The sequence below is a fragment of the Macrobrachium nipponense genome, chromosome 4, assembly GCF_015104395.2.
Source record: "Macrobrachium nipponense isolate FS-2020 chromosome 4, ASM1510439v2, whole genome shotgun sequence".
In the NCBI taxonomy this organism is placed as follows: Eukaryota; Metazoa; Arthropoda; class Malacostraca; order Decapoda; family Palaemonidae; genus Macrobrachium; species Macrobrachium nipponense.
Window position 1 is genome coordinate 51,645,559 of NC_061100.1, and position 13,041 is coordinate 51,658,599.

The window sequence follows — 13,041 nt, forward strand, 5'->3', positions numbered from 1 at the left end:
TGTCTTCATTTTGAAAGACATTGGAAGTCTCTAGGACAATATTTAGATATATGGTGAATTTTTGAAAAAAATATTTGTTTACGTCCGCGCGTTACGAATTCATGCATTATTTTGTGATAATATTTTCTCTGTGTTGCTTTTATCATTTTACAATGTGTTATATACCAAAATGATTGCCATTTAGTGTACATTATAATGGAAAAAAAGTAACTTGTTATCTTTAACCATTTTGCGCACAGCGCGATTTGAATACAATTATATATGAAATTTCGTTTTTGCGCTATCATATATCGCATTATTTATATATGATAATGATAATTTTTTTCATTTCTGATGGTTGCATACTAAACTTCAGCCAGTGACAAAAAAAGGAGCCAAAAATGAAAACTCTTAATCTTGAAAACTAAGCGCGCTGTGATTTAAAAAAAAAAAAAAAAAAAAAAAAAAAATTTTCCGCTTCCGCGCTCACCCTGAAACACCTCCGGCACACGGGAGACAATTTTTTTTTTACCGCTTCGGCATAAGAGGGTTATGTTGGTCCATAGTAGAGCCTTTCAGCCTGTTCCTTCCATGTGAGAAATGTGTCTCATAATGAGGATTGATGGTTTTTTTAGCTGTTCTTTCTCTTGATGGACAGAAATCATTGTCTCCAAGGTTCCATTTGAGAGTTTTCGCTCTGTAGCCCACGGACAAATCCTGGCAGGTCTAATAAATTGTGTTGTCCAGTTCTATATCTGCTTCCTTAAGACAATTCATACAACTTATGCTCTGCATTACTCACTAAGACCTTCTAAAGAGAGGATAGACTTCTACACATACAATCTCTTAGCACTCATGCTGCTTATTTTTGTCTTCCCACCTAAGTTGTTATTCAGGCTATTTATGATTAATGGGCTTGTAGTGAACAAATATTTATTTCAAGTAAAATGTATTGTTTTACAAACCCTTTAAACATAACTAGTACCTCCTCCTTTCCTCATACTACAAACTCTTTAAAACATAACAAATAAAGTGCCTGCCTCCCTTCCTCATACTCTTCATGGCCTAGGATGGCATGGAGTGGGGTAGGGGAGTGACAACTTGAGAGATGACTGAGAGTAGTGTGGTCATGTGCAGTGTGTCTTTGTCTGTCATGGTTTATTGGGTTGATGTAGCTAGGAGAGCCATTGTATGGTATAAGAATACTTACAATTAAGAAAAAAGTGTGTAATTTTTTAACCACATAGGTTTTGTACAAACTACAGAGCTGCTTATTGACTACTTGTAACCAACAAGACCATGATTATCTGTATCCCTGAGCTTGATTCTCTCTTGGACTTGGAGGACCATGAATGAGGCCATGTATAAATGTGTAGAAACCCACAAAGATGGGAAGATCTAAAATTAATTTAATCCAGAAATGCTTATTGTTTAATACTAGCCTGTGTTGATCATACCTTTCAAGTATGTAAGAATAAGTTGAGTAAGTGTACTGTATTTATGCTACATTGATTTCCTTTAGATTTGGTAGTTTGATATTTACTATAGTTTTGTGTAGAATTCACATAATTGTAATATAAAGTTTGTTTTTAATTTATAATTTAATGTTTTCTAGTTCCACCGGCTCCAAAGGTGTTTAAATATGAACCTACTGATACCTCAACAATTCGTCTGCTTTGGGATTTACCACCAAATGTAAAAAATTCACTTACAAATTATGAGATTCTCTTTACATTGGATAAAAATAAACCATTATCTCAGTGGGATGTTCAAGAGGTAGATGGTGAATTACTGAGTGACACGGTAAGTTCTCAAGGTTTTTGTTTTGCATGCAGTAAATACAGTATTTATAGTTTATAATTAACTACAAGTAAGTTTTTAGCCCAATTTTATGATAGGTTTAAGAAAGTACTTAATTGTGTAGAGGGGGATTTAGTGGTGATTGTTTTCCAGATATGTTAGTAACAAATAACTCTTGAATTGTTGAGTAATGATCAAAAGATTCATAATGCTTTTAAGAAAAATTTTTTATTTCTTAGATACTAATCTATTATTGCTTTAAATCTCTGACTCTCAGTAAGGTATAAATATGAAATTCCAAATCGAGGTTCATGTTACTCTGCTGTCAGAATGTGGGTAAAACTGTACTTAAGAGGAGGCCCAAAGTATGAGGGCAATGGTACATGTACAAAAGCTTTAATTTTCTGTGTTGATGGGTTTTTGTGTTTTCTCCATTAAAACTATGAAAATAACCATGATGGGTTTGCTTGTTGATAAGCAGCTGTCAAAATAGTAGTATCTTTCCTTTATGAGCATTCACTCTTCAATTTTGATCAGGGTTATAACCTTAGGTGTTCCTTTTGTATCAATATTAGGTTAGTATGTATGTTAATGCTGTAGGGTTGGCTACTTCCATACTAACTTTTGTATATGCAGTGTTTTGAGTGTTGCGAAAAGTGGAATACAAAATTTCTACAATATCTTTTGAAGGTTATTGTTATTGGAAGGAGATGCACTGAAATGGCTTGAGTTTTGTTGATCTAGCAACATTTTTAATAATACAGGAAGCGCCCAGTTACCGTTGGTATCAGTTACTGGCATTTTGGTTTTACGGTGCTCGTTCAATACATTCCTAACGGGGTTTTACCCTCTGTAGTGTTTATAGCACCATTGTCTGGTTATTGGTGGCTTAGGCCAAGTGCCGAGACCGCCTCATAAAATACAAACATAATGAATGTATCTTTTCCTTGGCTCCTTTAAAAAATTATCCTTTGCTGTATCCAATAATACTGTATGTGGTCCTATATTACTATTGTATTATAAAATACAAGCAAAACGATCATATTTTGGTTTGGAAAAATCTGCTGAGAGCTCTCAGTAAGATTATTTTGCCATATTTAACTCAATTCAGAGTGATTTTCTTGCTTCCGTTTAGCGTAAATTAGTCTCTAGAAACTCTATTTATCTGGGACAAGGTTATTTTATGTTATATGAAGTGTTTTTATGTTGAAGTATGACTTAAATACATCTTATTGTGAAGTAGATTAACCTTCTTACGCCGATTGGACGTATTAAACATTGAGATAAATTGTCTCTCGGGTGCCGATTGGACGTATTAAAAGTCGACATAAAAAAGCTTTTTTAAAAATTCTCAGAAAAATACTTATAGGCCTACTAGCCGAAAACTTTTGAATCACGCGCCTTGGGAGATGCTGGGAGCTCACGGATCAAGGCGTAATTTTGTTTACAATCGTTACGCAGGCTCACAAGCTTCCGATAAATTTTTTCGTGCGATTGTCGTAATGTTTGCACCATTTTAAATTTGCCGTTACATAAAGTTTTATACATGGAAATGTGCGCAATTTCATGCACAATAGTACAACTAAAAACAACCCATGGTTGTAGCTTTTATCAGTTTTGAAATATTTTCTTATGAATAATGATAAGTGCCAAGATTTCAACCTTTGGTCAACTTTGATTCTACCGAAATGGTTGAAAAACGCAATTGTAAGCTAAAACTCTTATATTCTAGTAATATTCAATCATTTACCTTCATTTTGCAACAAATTGGAAGTCTCAAGCACAATATTTCGATTTATGGTGGATTTATGGAAAAAAAAAAAAAAAAAAAACATTTTCCTTACGTCCTTGTGGTAACTCGTCCGAAAAAAATCAGAAATTTTTTTGTGCAATTGTCGTAATGTTTACACCATTTTAAATTAGCCGTTACATAAAGTTTTATATTTAAAAATGTGCGCAGTTTCATGTAGAATACAACACAAAAATTATTGAAGGTTGTAGCTTTCCTCATTTTTGATATATTTGCATATAAATCACAATAAATAGAAAAAAAAACCACATTCGGTCAACTTTGACTCTACCGAAATAGTCGAAAACGCAATTGTAAGCTAAAACTCTTACAGTCTAGTAATATTCAGTGATTTATCTTCATTTTGAAACAAATTTGAAGTCTCTAGCAGAATATTTAGAATTATGGTGAATTTTTAAATAAAACTTTCCTTCCTTCCTCGCGAGGATTCTCTGCCGCAAATCTCCGAAATGTGTACGTCGCATTATCGTTATATTTGCTCCGTTTCATATTAGGCTTTCATAGAGTTTTATATATGAAAATGTGCGAAGTTTCATGTAGAATACAACAATAAATAATTGAAGGTTGTAGCTTTTCTCATTTTCGAAATATTTGCATATAAAAAAAATATTAAAAAAAATTTGACATTCAGTCAACTTTAACTCATCCGAAATGGTCGAAAACTGCAATTGTAAGCTAAAACTCTTACAGTATAGTAATATTCAGTCATTTATCTTCATTTTGAAACAAATTGAAAGTCTCTAGAACAATATGTAGATTTATGGTGAATTTAAAAAAAAAACATTTTTTTACGTCCTCCCGTTACGAATTCATACATCATCTTGTGATAATATTTTGTGTGTGTTGCTTTGATCGTTTTACAATGAGTTGTATACCAAAATGATTGCAATTTAGTGTACAATACAACGAAAAAAAATTAACTCGTTAGCTTTAACCGTTTTGCTCTCAGCGCTATTTGAATACAATTATATATGAAATTTTGTTTTCGCGCTATCATATATCGCATTATTTATATATGATAATATTTTTTTTCATTTCTGATGGTTGCATACTAAACTTCAGGCAATGCCAAAAAAAGGAGCAAAAAATTAACTCTTAATCTTGAAAACTAAGCGCGCTGTGATTTTTTGAAAAAAAAATTTTTTCCGCTTCAGCACTCACTCTGAGACCGTCTCGGCATAAGGGAGACGATTTTTATTATACCCCTTTGGCGTAAGAGGGTCAAGTTATATTTTTTGTTGATGGTGTTGGGAGCATGATTTTTGTGTAAAAAATTAACTGATTCCATCTGCTATTTTCATCCTATTTCATAATAATTCGAGATTTTTGTGTTTATCATTTATTGGGACAAAAACACAATAAAATGTTTTCTTTCGTGGGCAGTATTTTTTATTGACCCTTAAACGCCAACTGGACGTATTGTACGTCGACTAAAATTGTCTGTCGGGTGCCAAGTGGACGTACGGTATGTCGACTACGAAAAGTTTTTAAAATATTCTCGGAAAAATAGTTATAGGCCTAGTTTGCGAAAGATTTTAACCCTTAAACACTGAGCCGATATTTTAGAAAGTTTCTCCTGTATGCCGGCGGAGTTTGCGAGCGAGCGCCGAAGCAGAAAAAATGTTTTTTTTTTCAAAAAATCACAGCATGCTTAGTTTTCAAGATTAAGAGTTCATTTTTGGCTCCATTTTTTATCATTGTCTGAAGTTTAGTATGCAACTATCAGAAATGAAAAAAATATCATTATCATATATAAATATTGGAATATATGACAGCGCAAAAAAAAAAATTCATATATAATTGTATACAAATTGTGCTGTGAGCAAAACGGTTAAAGCTAACGAGTTAATTTTTGTTGCTGTATTGTACACTAAATTGCGATCATTTTGGTATATACTAACACATTGTAAAACGATCAAAGCAACACAGAGAAAATATTATCACAAAATGATGCATGAATTCGAAACGCGCGGACATAAAAAAAGATGCTTTCAAAAATTCACCATAAATCGAAATATTGTGCTAGAGACTTCCTGTTTGTTGCAAAATGAAGGTAATTGATTGAATATTACTAGACTGTAAGTGTTGTAGCTTACAATTGCAGTTTTCGACCATTTCGGTCGAGTTAAAGTTGACCGAAGGACAAATTTTTTCTATTTATCGTTATTTATATGAAAATATTTCAAAACTGATAAAAGATACAACCATGGGTTGTTTTTTGTTGTATTGTACATGAAATTGCACACATTTTCATATATAGAACTTTATGTAACGACTAATTTAAAATGGTGCAAACATTACGACAATCGGACGAAAAAATTTCTTATTTTTTTTCGGAAGAGTTACTGCACGGACGTAAGGAAAAAGTTTATTTCATAAATTCACCAAAAATTGAAATATTGTGTTAGAGACTTCCAATTTGTTGCAATATAAAGTTAAATGATTGAATATTACTAGAATGTAATAGTTTTAGCTTACAATTGCGTTTTTTTACCATTTTGGTCGAGTCAAAGTTACCCGAAGGTTGAAATTGTGGCACTTATCGTTATTTATATGCAAATATTTCAAAATTGATAAAAGCTACAACCATGGGCTGTTTATTGTTGTATTCTACATGAAATTGCACACATTTTCATATATAAAACTGTATGTAACGGCTAATTTAAAATGGTGCAAACATTACAACAATTGGACGAAAAAATATTGATTTTTTCCGGAAGAGTTACTTTGCAGACGTAAGGAAAATGGTTTATTTTTTCATAAATTCACCATAAATCGAAATATTGTGCTAGAGACTTCCAATTTGTTGCAAAATAAAGGTAAATGATTGAATATTACTAGAATGTAAGAGTTTTAGCTTATAATTGCGTTTTTTTTACCATTTCGGTCGAGTCAAAGTTGACTGAAGGTTGAAATTTTGGCACATTGTTATTTACAGTGGTCCCCCCTTATTCGCGTTCTCCGGATTCGCGGACTCACACATTCGCGGATTTTTCTTTGGAACCTATCTAAATTATTAACGGACGGACTCGCCCATTCGTGGAATTTTCCAACGAAAATAATCACTAATTAGTGTATTTTGATGTTTATTTTCATGACTAAATACATTTTTATGATACAAAAATGATTTACTAATTTTCAAATATTAATTTTGATTAATACTGTATTAGTAAGTTTAATAAGTTTAAATGATATCACATAATAAAAATAATAATTCTCTCTCTCTCTCTCTCTACTACAAAGATGTATGTTTTTTTGTATGATAAATAAATGATTTACTATTTTCAAATATTAATATTAATTTATACAGCAATAATATCAATTCATTAAAGAAAATACCATAGTGAATTAGTAAGATTTTAGCTTATAAATTAAAAAAATTATGGAAGAATGAAGGAAATCCCAGTCTTCTTTCTCTAACTCCAGGTACTAAAACTGTCATACATATCAAGTTAAGTGATAGGAGGGGGAAGGAGCTGTTGTGCTGTTGCCATCAAGTGCTCATGAAATTCCCCCCCCCCCCTCTCTCTCTCTCTCTCTCTCTCTCTCTCTCTCTCTCTCTCTCTCTCTCTCTCTCTCTCTCATTTACTGAGACTTGAGATTTTTTTATATACTTGTACTTGATATATGTTTTTTAATACTTTCAAATAATAATAATAATAATAATAATAATAATAATAATAATAATAATAATAATAATAATAATAATAATAATGATAACTGTAATTACAAAATTCATATTATGTGATAGTATTTTAAAGAAATACAATACTAATCTATCCATGTCACTTTTAATTAAGGCTAAAATCCTCTCTTTCTCTCTCTCCTCGCCTTTCTCTCCTTTCTCGAACTCCTCTCTCGTCTCTCTCTGTCTCTCTCTCTCTCGCCATCTCTCTCTCTCCTCTCTCTCTCTCTCTATTGCCACACAAAATAATAATGTGTCATAGTGGTAACTCCCTCCCTCTCTTTCGCTGGAAGTGTTATAAGTATTTTTTGAGAGAACTAGTATGTAAAATGTTTATTGATAATTTCGTTATTTAATAATAATAATAATAATAATAATAATAATAATAATAATAATTAATAATAATAATAATAATAATAATATAATAATAATAATAAAACTGTAATTACAAAATTCATAATGGTAGTATTTTAAAGAGATGAAAATTACCTTTCCATTTCACTTGTAAGGATAACTCCTCTTTCTTACTGAGATGAGAGAATTTTTATGGTAAATGCACGTGTTTATTTTATTTTCAAATAATAATAATAATAATAGAAGTAGTAATAATATGATAACTAATTTCAAATGAAAATTCTTCCCTTTGTCTTTTTCTGTATCAATTTCCCTACCTCATAACTCCAGTGACGCTCGGAGCTGGGAAAGTAACAATGCCGTACAATGGTCAACAAATTTAGTGGCTCTCTCTCTCTCTCTCTCTCTCTCTCTCTCTCTCTCTCTCTCTCTCTCTCTCTCTCTCTCTCTCTCTCTTACTGAGATGAGATCATTTTCATGGACATGTATGTAATAAGTTTATCATTAATATTTTCCAATAATACTATAACTGTAAGTACAAAATTCATAACTGAGTATTTTAAATACAATAATAATTCCATTTCTCTCTTTTAAATACTGTAAGGACAACTCTCTCTCTCTCTCTACTCTCTCTCTCTCCTCTCTCTCTCTCTCTCTCTCTCTCTCTCTCTCTCTCTCTCTCCACAAGATACTTGTCATACATTTGGTGTTTCTATTTCTTCCTTTTATCTCTCTCACTCTCAGCAAAAGAATTGATAGACAAACATAATTACACAGTCCTCTCTTTCTCTCTTCTCTGGAGAAATATATGTATTTATGGAAGGGGAAAAAAGTTGCCTACAGACGTTCATTTCAATCTATTGTAACCGTAAGGAGTTATCCCTCTTCTATCTCTCTCTCTCTCTCTCTCTCTCTCTCTCTCTCTCCTCTCTCTCTCTCTCTCTGTGCTATTGGCTGTTTATATATTTCTAATGGTAAAATGTTTAAGATGACTTTAAAATGATATTAATAATACCAATTCAATGGTATATTTGATGTAGGATAATACTTTAAGTAGACATTTGGTATTTGTGATTTCACATACAATTGCTTCCTTTGTAAAAAGAAAATGGATGTCTCAAATAGTAACAGTATGAAAGAAAACGTGCATGACTGAATACTTATGGGGGGACTGAATTATTTTCACATACGTAACTAAGTCATGCAGTACGTACATAGTATGTATTTATGTATAACCATAAAATGTAAGATTTACTTTAAAACAGTATTAATAATATTTCAAAGATTAATATGAACCATAATAGGATATTTTATGTATATTTGATGAAGGATGGTCTTTTTAGGGATACTTTGGTGTTTGCATGTTCAGGATAGGAGTTTATGAGCATTTTTAGAGGGGGGTTCCAAACATTTGCAGATTCTAACTATTCGCGGGGGGGGTCTGGTACACATCCCCCGCGAATACGGGGGGGACCACTGTATATGAAAATATTTCAAAACTGATAAAAGCTACAACCATGGGTTGTTTTTAGTTGTATTCTACATGAAATTGCGCATATTTCCATATATAAAACTTTATGTAACGGCTAATTTAAAATGGTGCAAACATTACGACAATCGAACAAAAAAATTTATGATTTTTTCGGAAGTTACCGTGTAGACGTAAGGAAAAAGTTTTTTCATAAATTTGCCATAATTTGAAATATTGTGCTAAGAGACTTCAATTTGTTGCATAATGAAGTTAAATGATTGAATAATACTAGAATATAAGAGTTTTAGCTTACAATTGCGTTTTCGACCATTTTGGTAGAGTCAAAGTTGACCGAAGGTTGAAATTTTGGCACTTATTGTTATTTATAGGAAAATATTTCAAAACTGATAAAAGCCACAACCATGAGTTGTTATTTGTTGTATTCTACATGAAATTGCGCACATTTTCATATATAATACTCCATGTAATGGCTAATTTAAAATGGTGCAAAAATTATGTCAAAGTGACGAAATAATTTCTGATATGTGTCGCTGATGCTTTTTAGTGCGAGGAGAAAGAAATTTGCGCTTGCGCGCCTGGGTAACAATTGTAAACAAAACAACAGGTTGATCCGTGAGCTACCAGCATCCCCCAAGGCGTGTGATTCAAAAGTTTTCGCCTAGTAGGCCTATAACTATATTTCCATGAATTTTTAAAAAAACTTTTTTATACCGACGTATATACGTCCAATCAGCACCCAACAGACAATTTATATCTACGTTTGATACTTCCAATTGGCGTTAAAGGGCTAATTAAGTTCTCACACAACACAATAAAGTAGTACAACGAAATCACTAACACAAATTTACATTAACAAACAAGATCGTATATGTGAACGAACAAATTCTGCGTGCGTATTATAATAATGCTGCTACCGAGTGGCCGAAGAAGAATGCCTTTATGTAGAGCACGATGGGAGAGATGCCAATAGGAGAGCAGGATCTTATGGCGGTAACCAGCATGAGGAACCAATGGGAGAGGGGGAGGATGGTGGCGAGTCTACTCAGTTGGCGGCGCGCGAGTTTAAAAATTGTTCTCGGCGGTCCGGACAAATCTCGGGACTTTACAGTAACAACCTTTCGTAACCTGAATTATTTTCATATGTAGAGCCAAAAAATATTTGTATTTGCTTTCGTAACTTGAATTTTTTGTAAGCTGGGACTTTTGTATGCAGAGGTACCACTGTACTTTATTACATACTATCACTAACCAGTAGTGGAAAGTATTTGCTACATCCTGCTAAAGAGGAGCTGAATTTTGTTTCTCAAAATAAAAAAAAAATGATTCATTATTCTGTTGAGACATACATACTAGAGTAGATCTTCGTTAACATATTTTTCATTCTCCTACAAACACAAAAATCCCCTGATGTTAAAGATAAGTAGGGGAATTTCTGTAGTACATAACTCATTAAAAAATTTTCTTAATTATTTTAATAAGCGAGTCCAATTTTTGAGACCTAATTACAATAGGCTAGCCTCTTTTCCTACCATTTATCTATCCCATTTTCTAGTAAGCCTAACCCCTTTTCTTCCTCTTTATCTATCCCATCTTCTTAATCTTATGAACAACCGAATCTGATAACTAGAGCGGTTTGCTTGCATTTCAACCATTGTGCGATAGTAAAAATTACCGTATTTATGTTACGAATGACGTTAATTAGAATAGGAATGATATGTTTTTACATAACTATACCCTCATTCGCTATGGAGAAGATTGGCAAGGGCATATACTGCTAAATTATTATCGTGCATCGGCAACATGAAACTGGTATAGCACCACCATCAAACTTCACCATAAACAAAATTTGAGAGAAATGTGTTTAAATCAAAATTATTTAGCATGAAAGAACACATTTTACTGTGTTCACTCCGATAAAAGATAAATATGTAAAGTTCGTATTCTGATGAAATCAAGTGAAAATATCAAACACAATTTGTTTATTTTTTACATAATAAACATGCCCTCAGCCCCATCTACTAACAAAAAATATAACTAAATTTCATTCACGACAATATGAATTCAAGTGATTCAACAATATGAATTCAAGTGATATTTTGACTTGAAAATACTTTGTATAAAGTAAAATAACCTTGTCCCATACCAATATAGTATCTTGAGATTAATTTATGCTAACTAGAAGCAAGAAAACCGCTTGGATTTGACTTCAATACTGCAAAGTAAACTTACCTCACAATTGTTCTCAGTGGATTTCCAAACCAAAAAATTTATTGCTATTTTTATATTTTATAATAAAACAATAGTACGTAATATGAAGATATATACAATATTATTGGATGCAGTGAAGTAAAGCATAACTGTTTAAAAGATCCATGGGAAAGATGCATATTCATTATGTTTTTATTTTATCAAACGATCCTAGTATGTGAATATTACAAACACTAATTTTATATCTCATGTATGATTTGACCCCCCTTAAAATTAGGTCTTCAAAAGTCACATGATATGCGAGTATATACAGTAATTTTTGTTGAAAGCTATGTTATAAGCTGATCACATAGGAGATACTGCAAGTCAAGTTTATCATTTCAAGAAGTAGATTTTCCTTTTCACTTTAAATATCAAGTAACACACATAAAAAAAAAAAAATTGATAATTTTCTTTAAACAAATTCATAATTCATGAGATTTAAAAACTGTCAAAGTTGACAGCAAATGCAAACGCGTGATGTAGCCTAGTAGCCTAATCCAAAAATCCCTGTCTTGAAGACTTGAAATTTTTCATAGGGGCTAGAGACTATGCACTTAGCTTTTGCATGACAGATAACCGCAACATTTCATAAGTACTGTACTATATATGTGAAAATTATTCTAGCCCATACTTAGGGGTTCAATTGTATTAATTAGAGCAGATCAAAAGAGTATTGGGAATCTTGGCTGGCCTGCACGCTGTTGCCACTTGTGTTAGAAGGGTGAATGCTTTAGGCAAAATAAACAGCTGCTGCACTATAAAAAATGAAATTTTACTGTTCATATGTAGATGTTTACAATAGAATTCTGGGGTGGGGAGGTGTTCATGAGCGGACAAAAGTCCACAACTGGCTAATGTGTATGTATAACATTACTCATAAAAATGGAACTCATTCAATATGCTACTTTTCCAAGGAAAGATTAGATTTTTGTGTATTATAAACTTGAGAAAAAACAAACTTCCAAATGTTCCGAATGACCTTATGGAAGAGAACTAGCTCATATTAGAGGACCTAGTATTTTATGTGCAGTAAGTTTTTATTTAGTTGTTTCTTATGGTCATCATTTTATTTTCTTCTGTTCAGTATTCTAATTTTTTATAACTATCTTGTGCTAACATTAAGATATTTCCATTACTGAACTACACGGTGAATTGCCACTGCAGGCAGTACCCGGTTATCAGCAATCCGGTTTTATGGCACTTGTCTATTGCCAAAAATCACCGAAACACAGAAATGCACCAATTTCTGATTATTGGTGCCAATAATAGAGTAATGGCGCCGATACATACCTAACTGAGGCGCAGATTTTATTAACCAGTTATCAGCACTGATAAGCCTCGAAAATCTGCAATTTTTGTTTATCATCAAGCTGTCAGAACGGAACCCTGCTGATAACCGGGGACTGCCTATTTATTTTAAGGTATGCATTTGCATTACTTTAGATAATTGTTTTCTTTTAAGGTTGGTGGACTTATATCCAACACTCCATATTACTTTCGAATACGAGGTTGCATACATGATAGGTGTGGACCAGTAACAGAAGCTATGATGGCTACAATCCCTACAGTACTAAAGGATGGAAACCATGAGACCACAGAAAAGCTATGTAAGTACTTGATGGGTATGTTTGGGTATGAAATGGGTTTCCCATATGTATATGTATTGATAGT

The 13,041-nt window shown here is 32.5% G+C and overlaps 1 protein-coding gene across 5 annotated transcripts in view; it reads left to right on the forward strand.

The window, feature by feature from the left end:
* Nucleotides 1-13,041, forward strand: part of LOC135210925 (protogenin B-like) — a 677,376-nt gene that overhangs the window by 605,388 nt on the left and 58,947 nt on the right. For all 5 annotated transcript variants that reach the window (XM_064243892.1, XM_064243894.1, XM_064243893.1 and 2 more), the window contains 2 exons: nt 1,595-1,782; nt 12,833-12,977. In XM_064243892.1, coding sequence (XP_064099962.1) covers nt 1,595-1,782; nt 12,833-12,977 — 333 coding nt within the window. The remainder of the gene's footprint in view (nt 1-1,594; nt 1,783-12,832; nt 12,978-13,041) is intronic.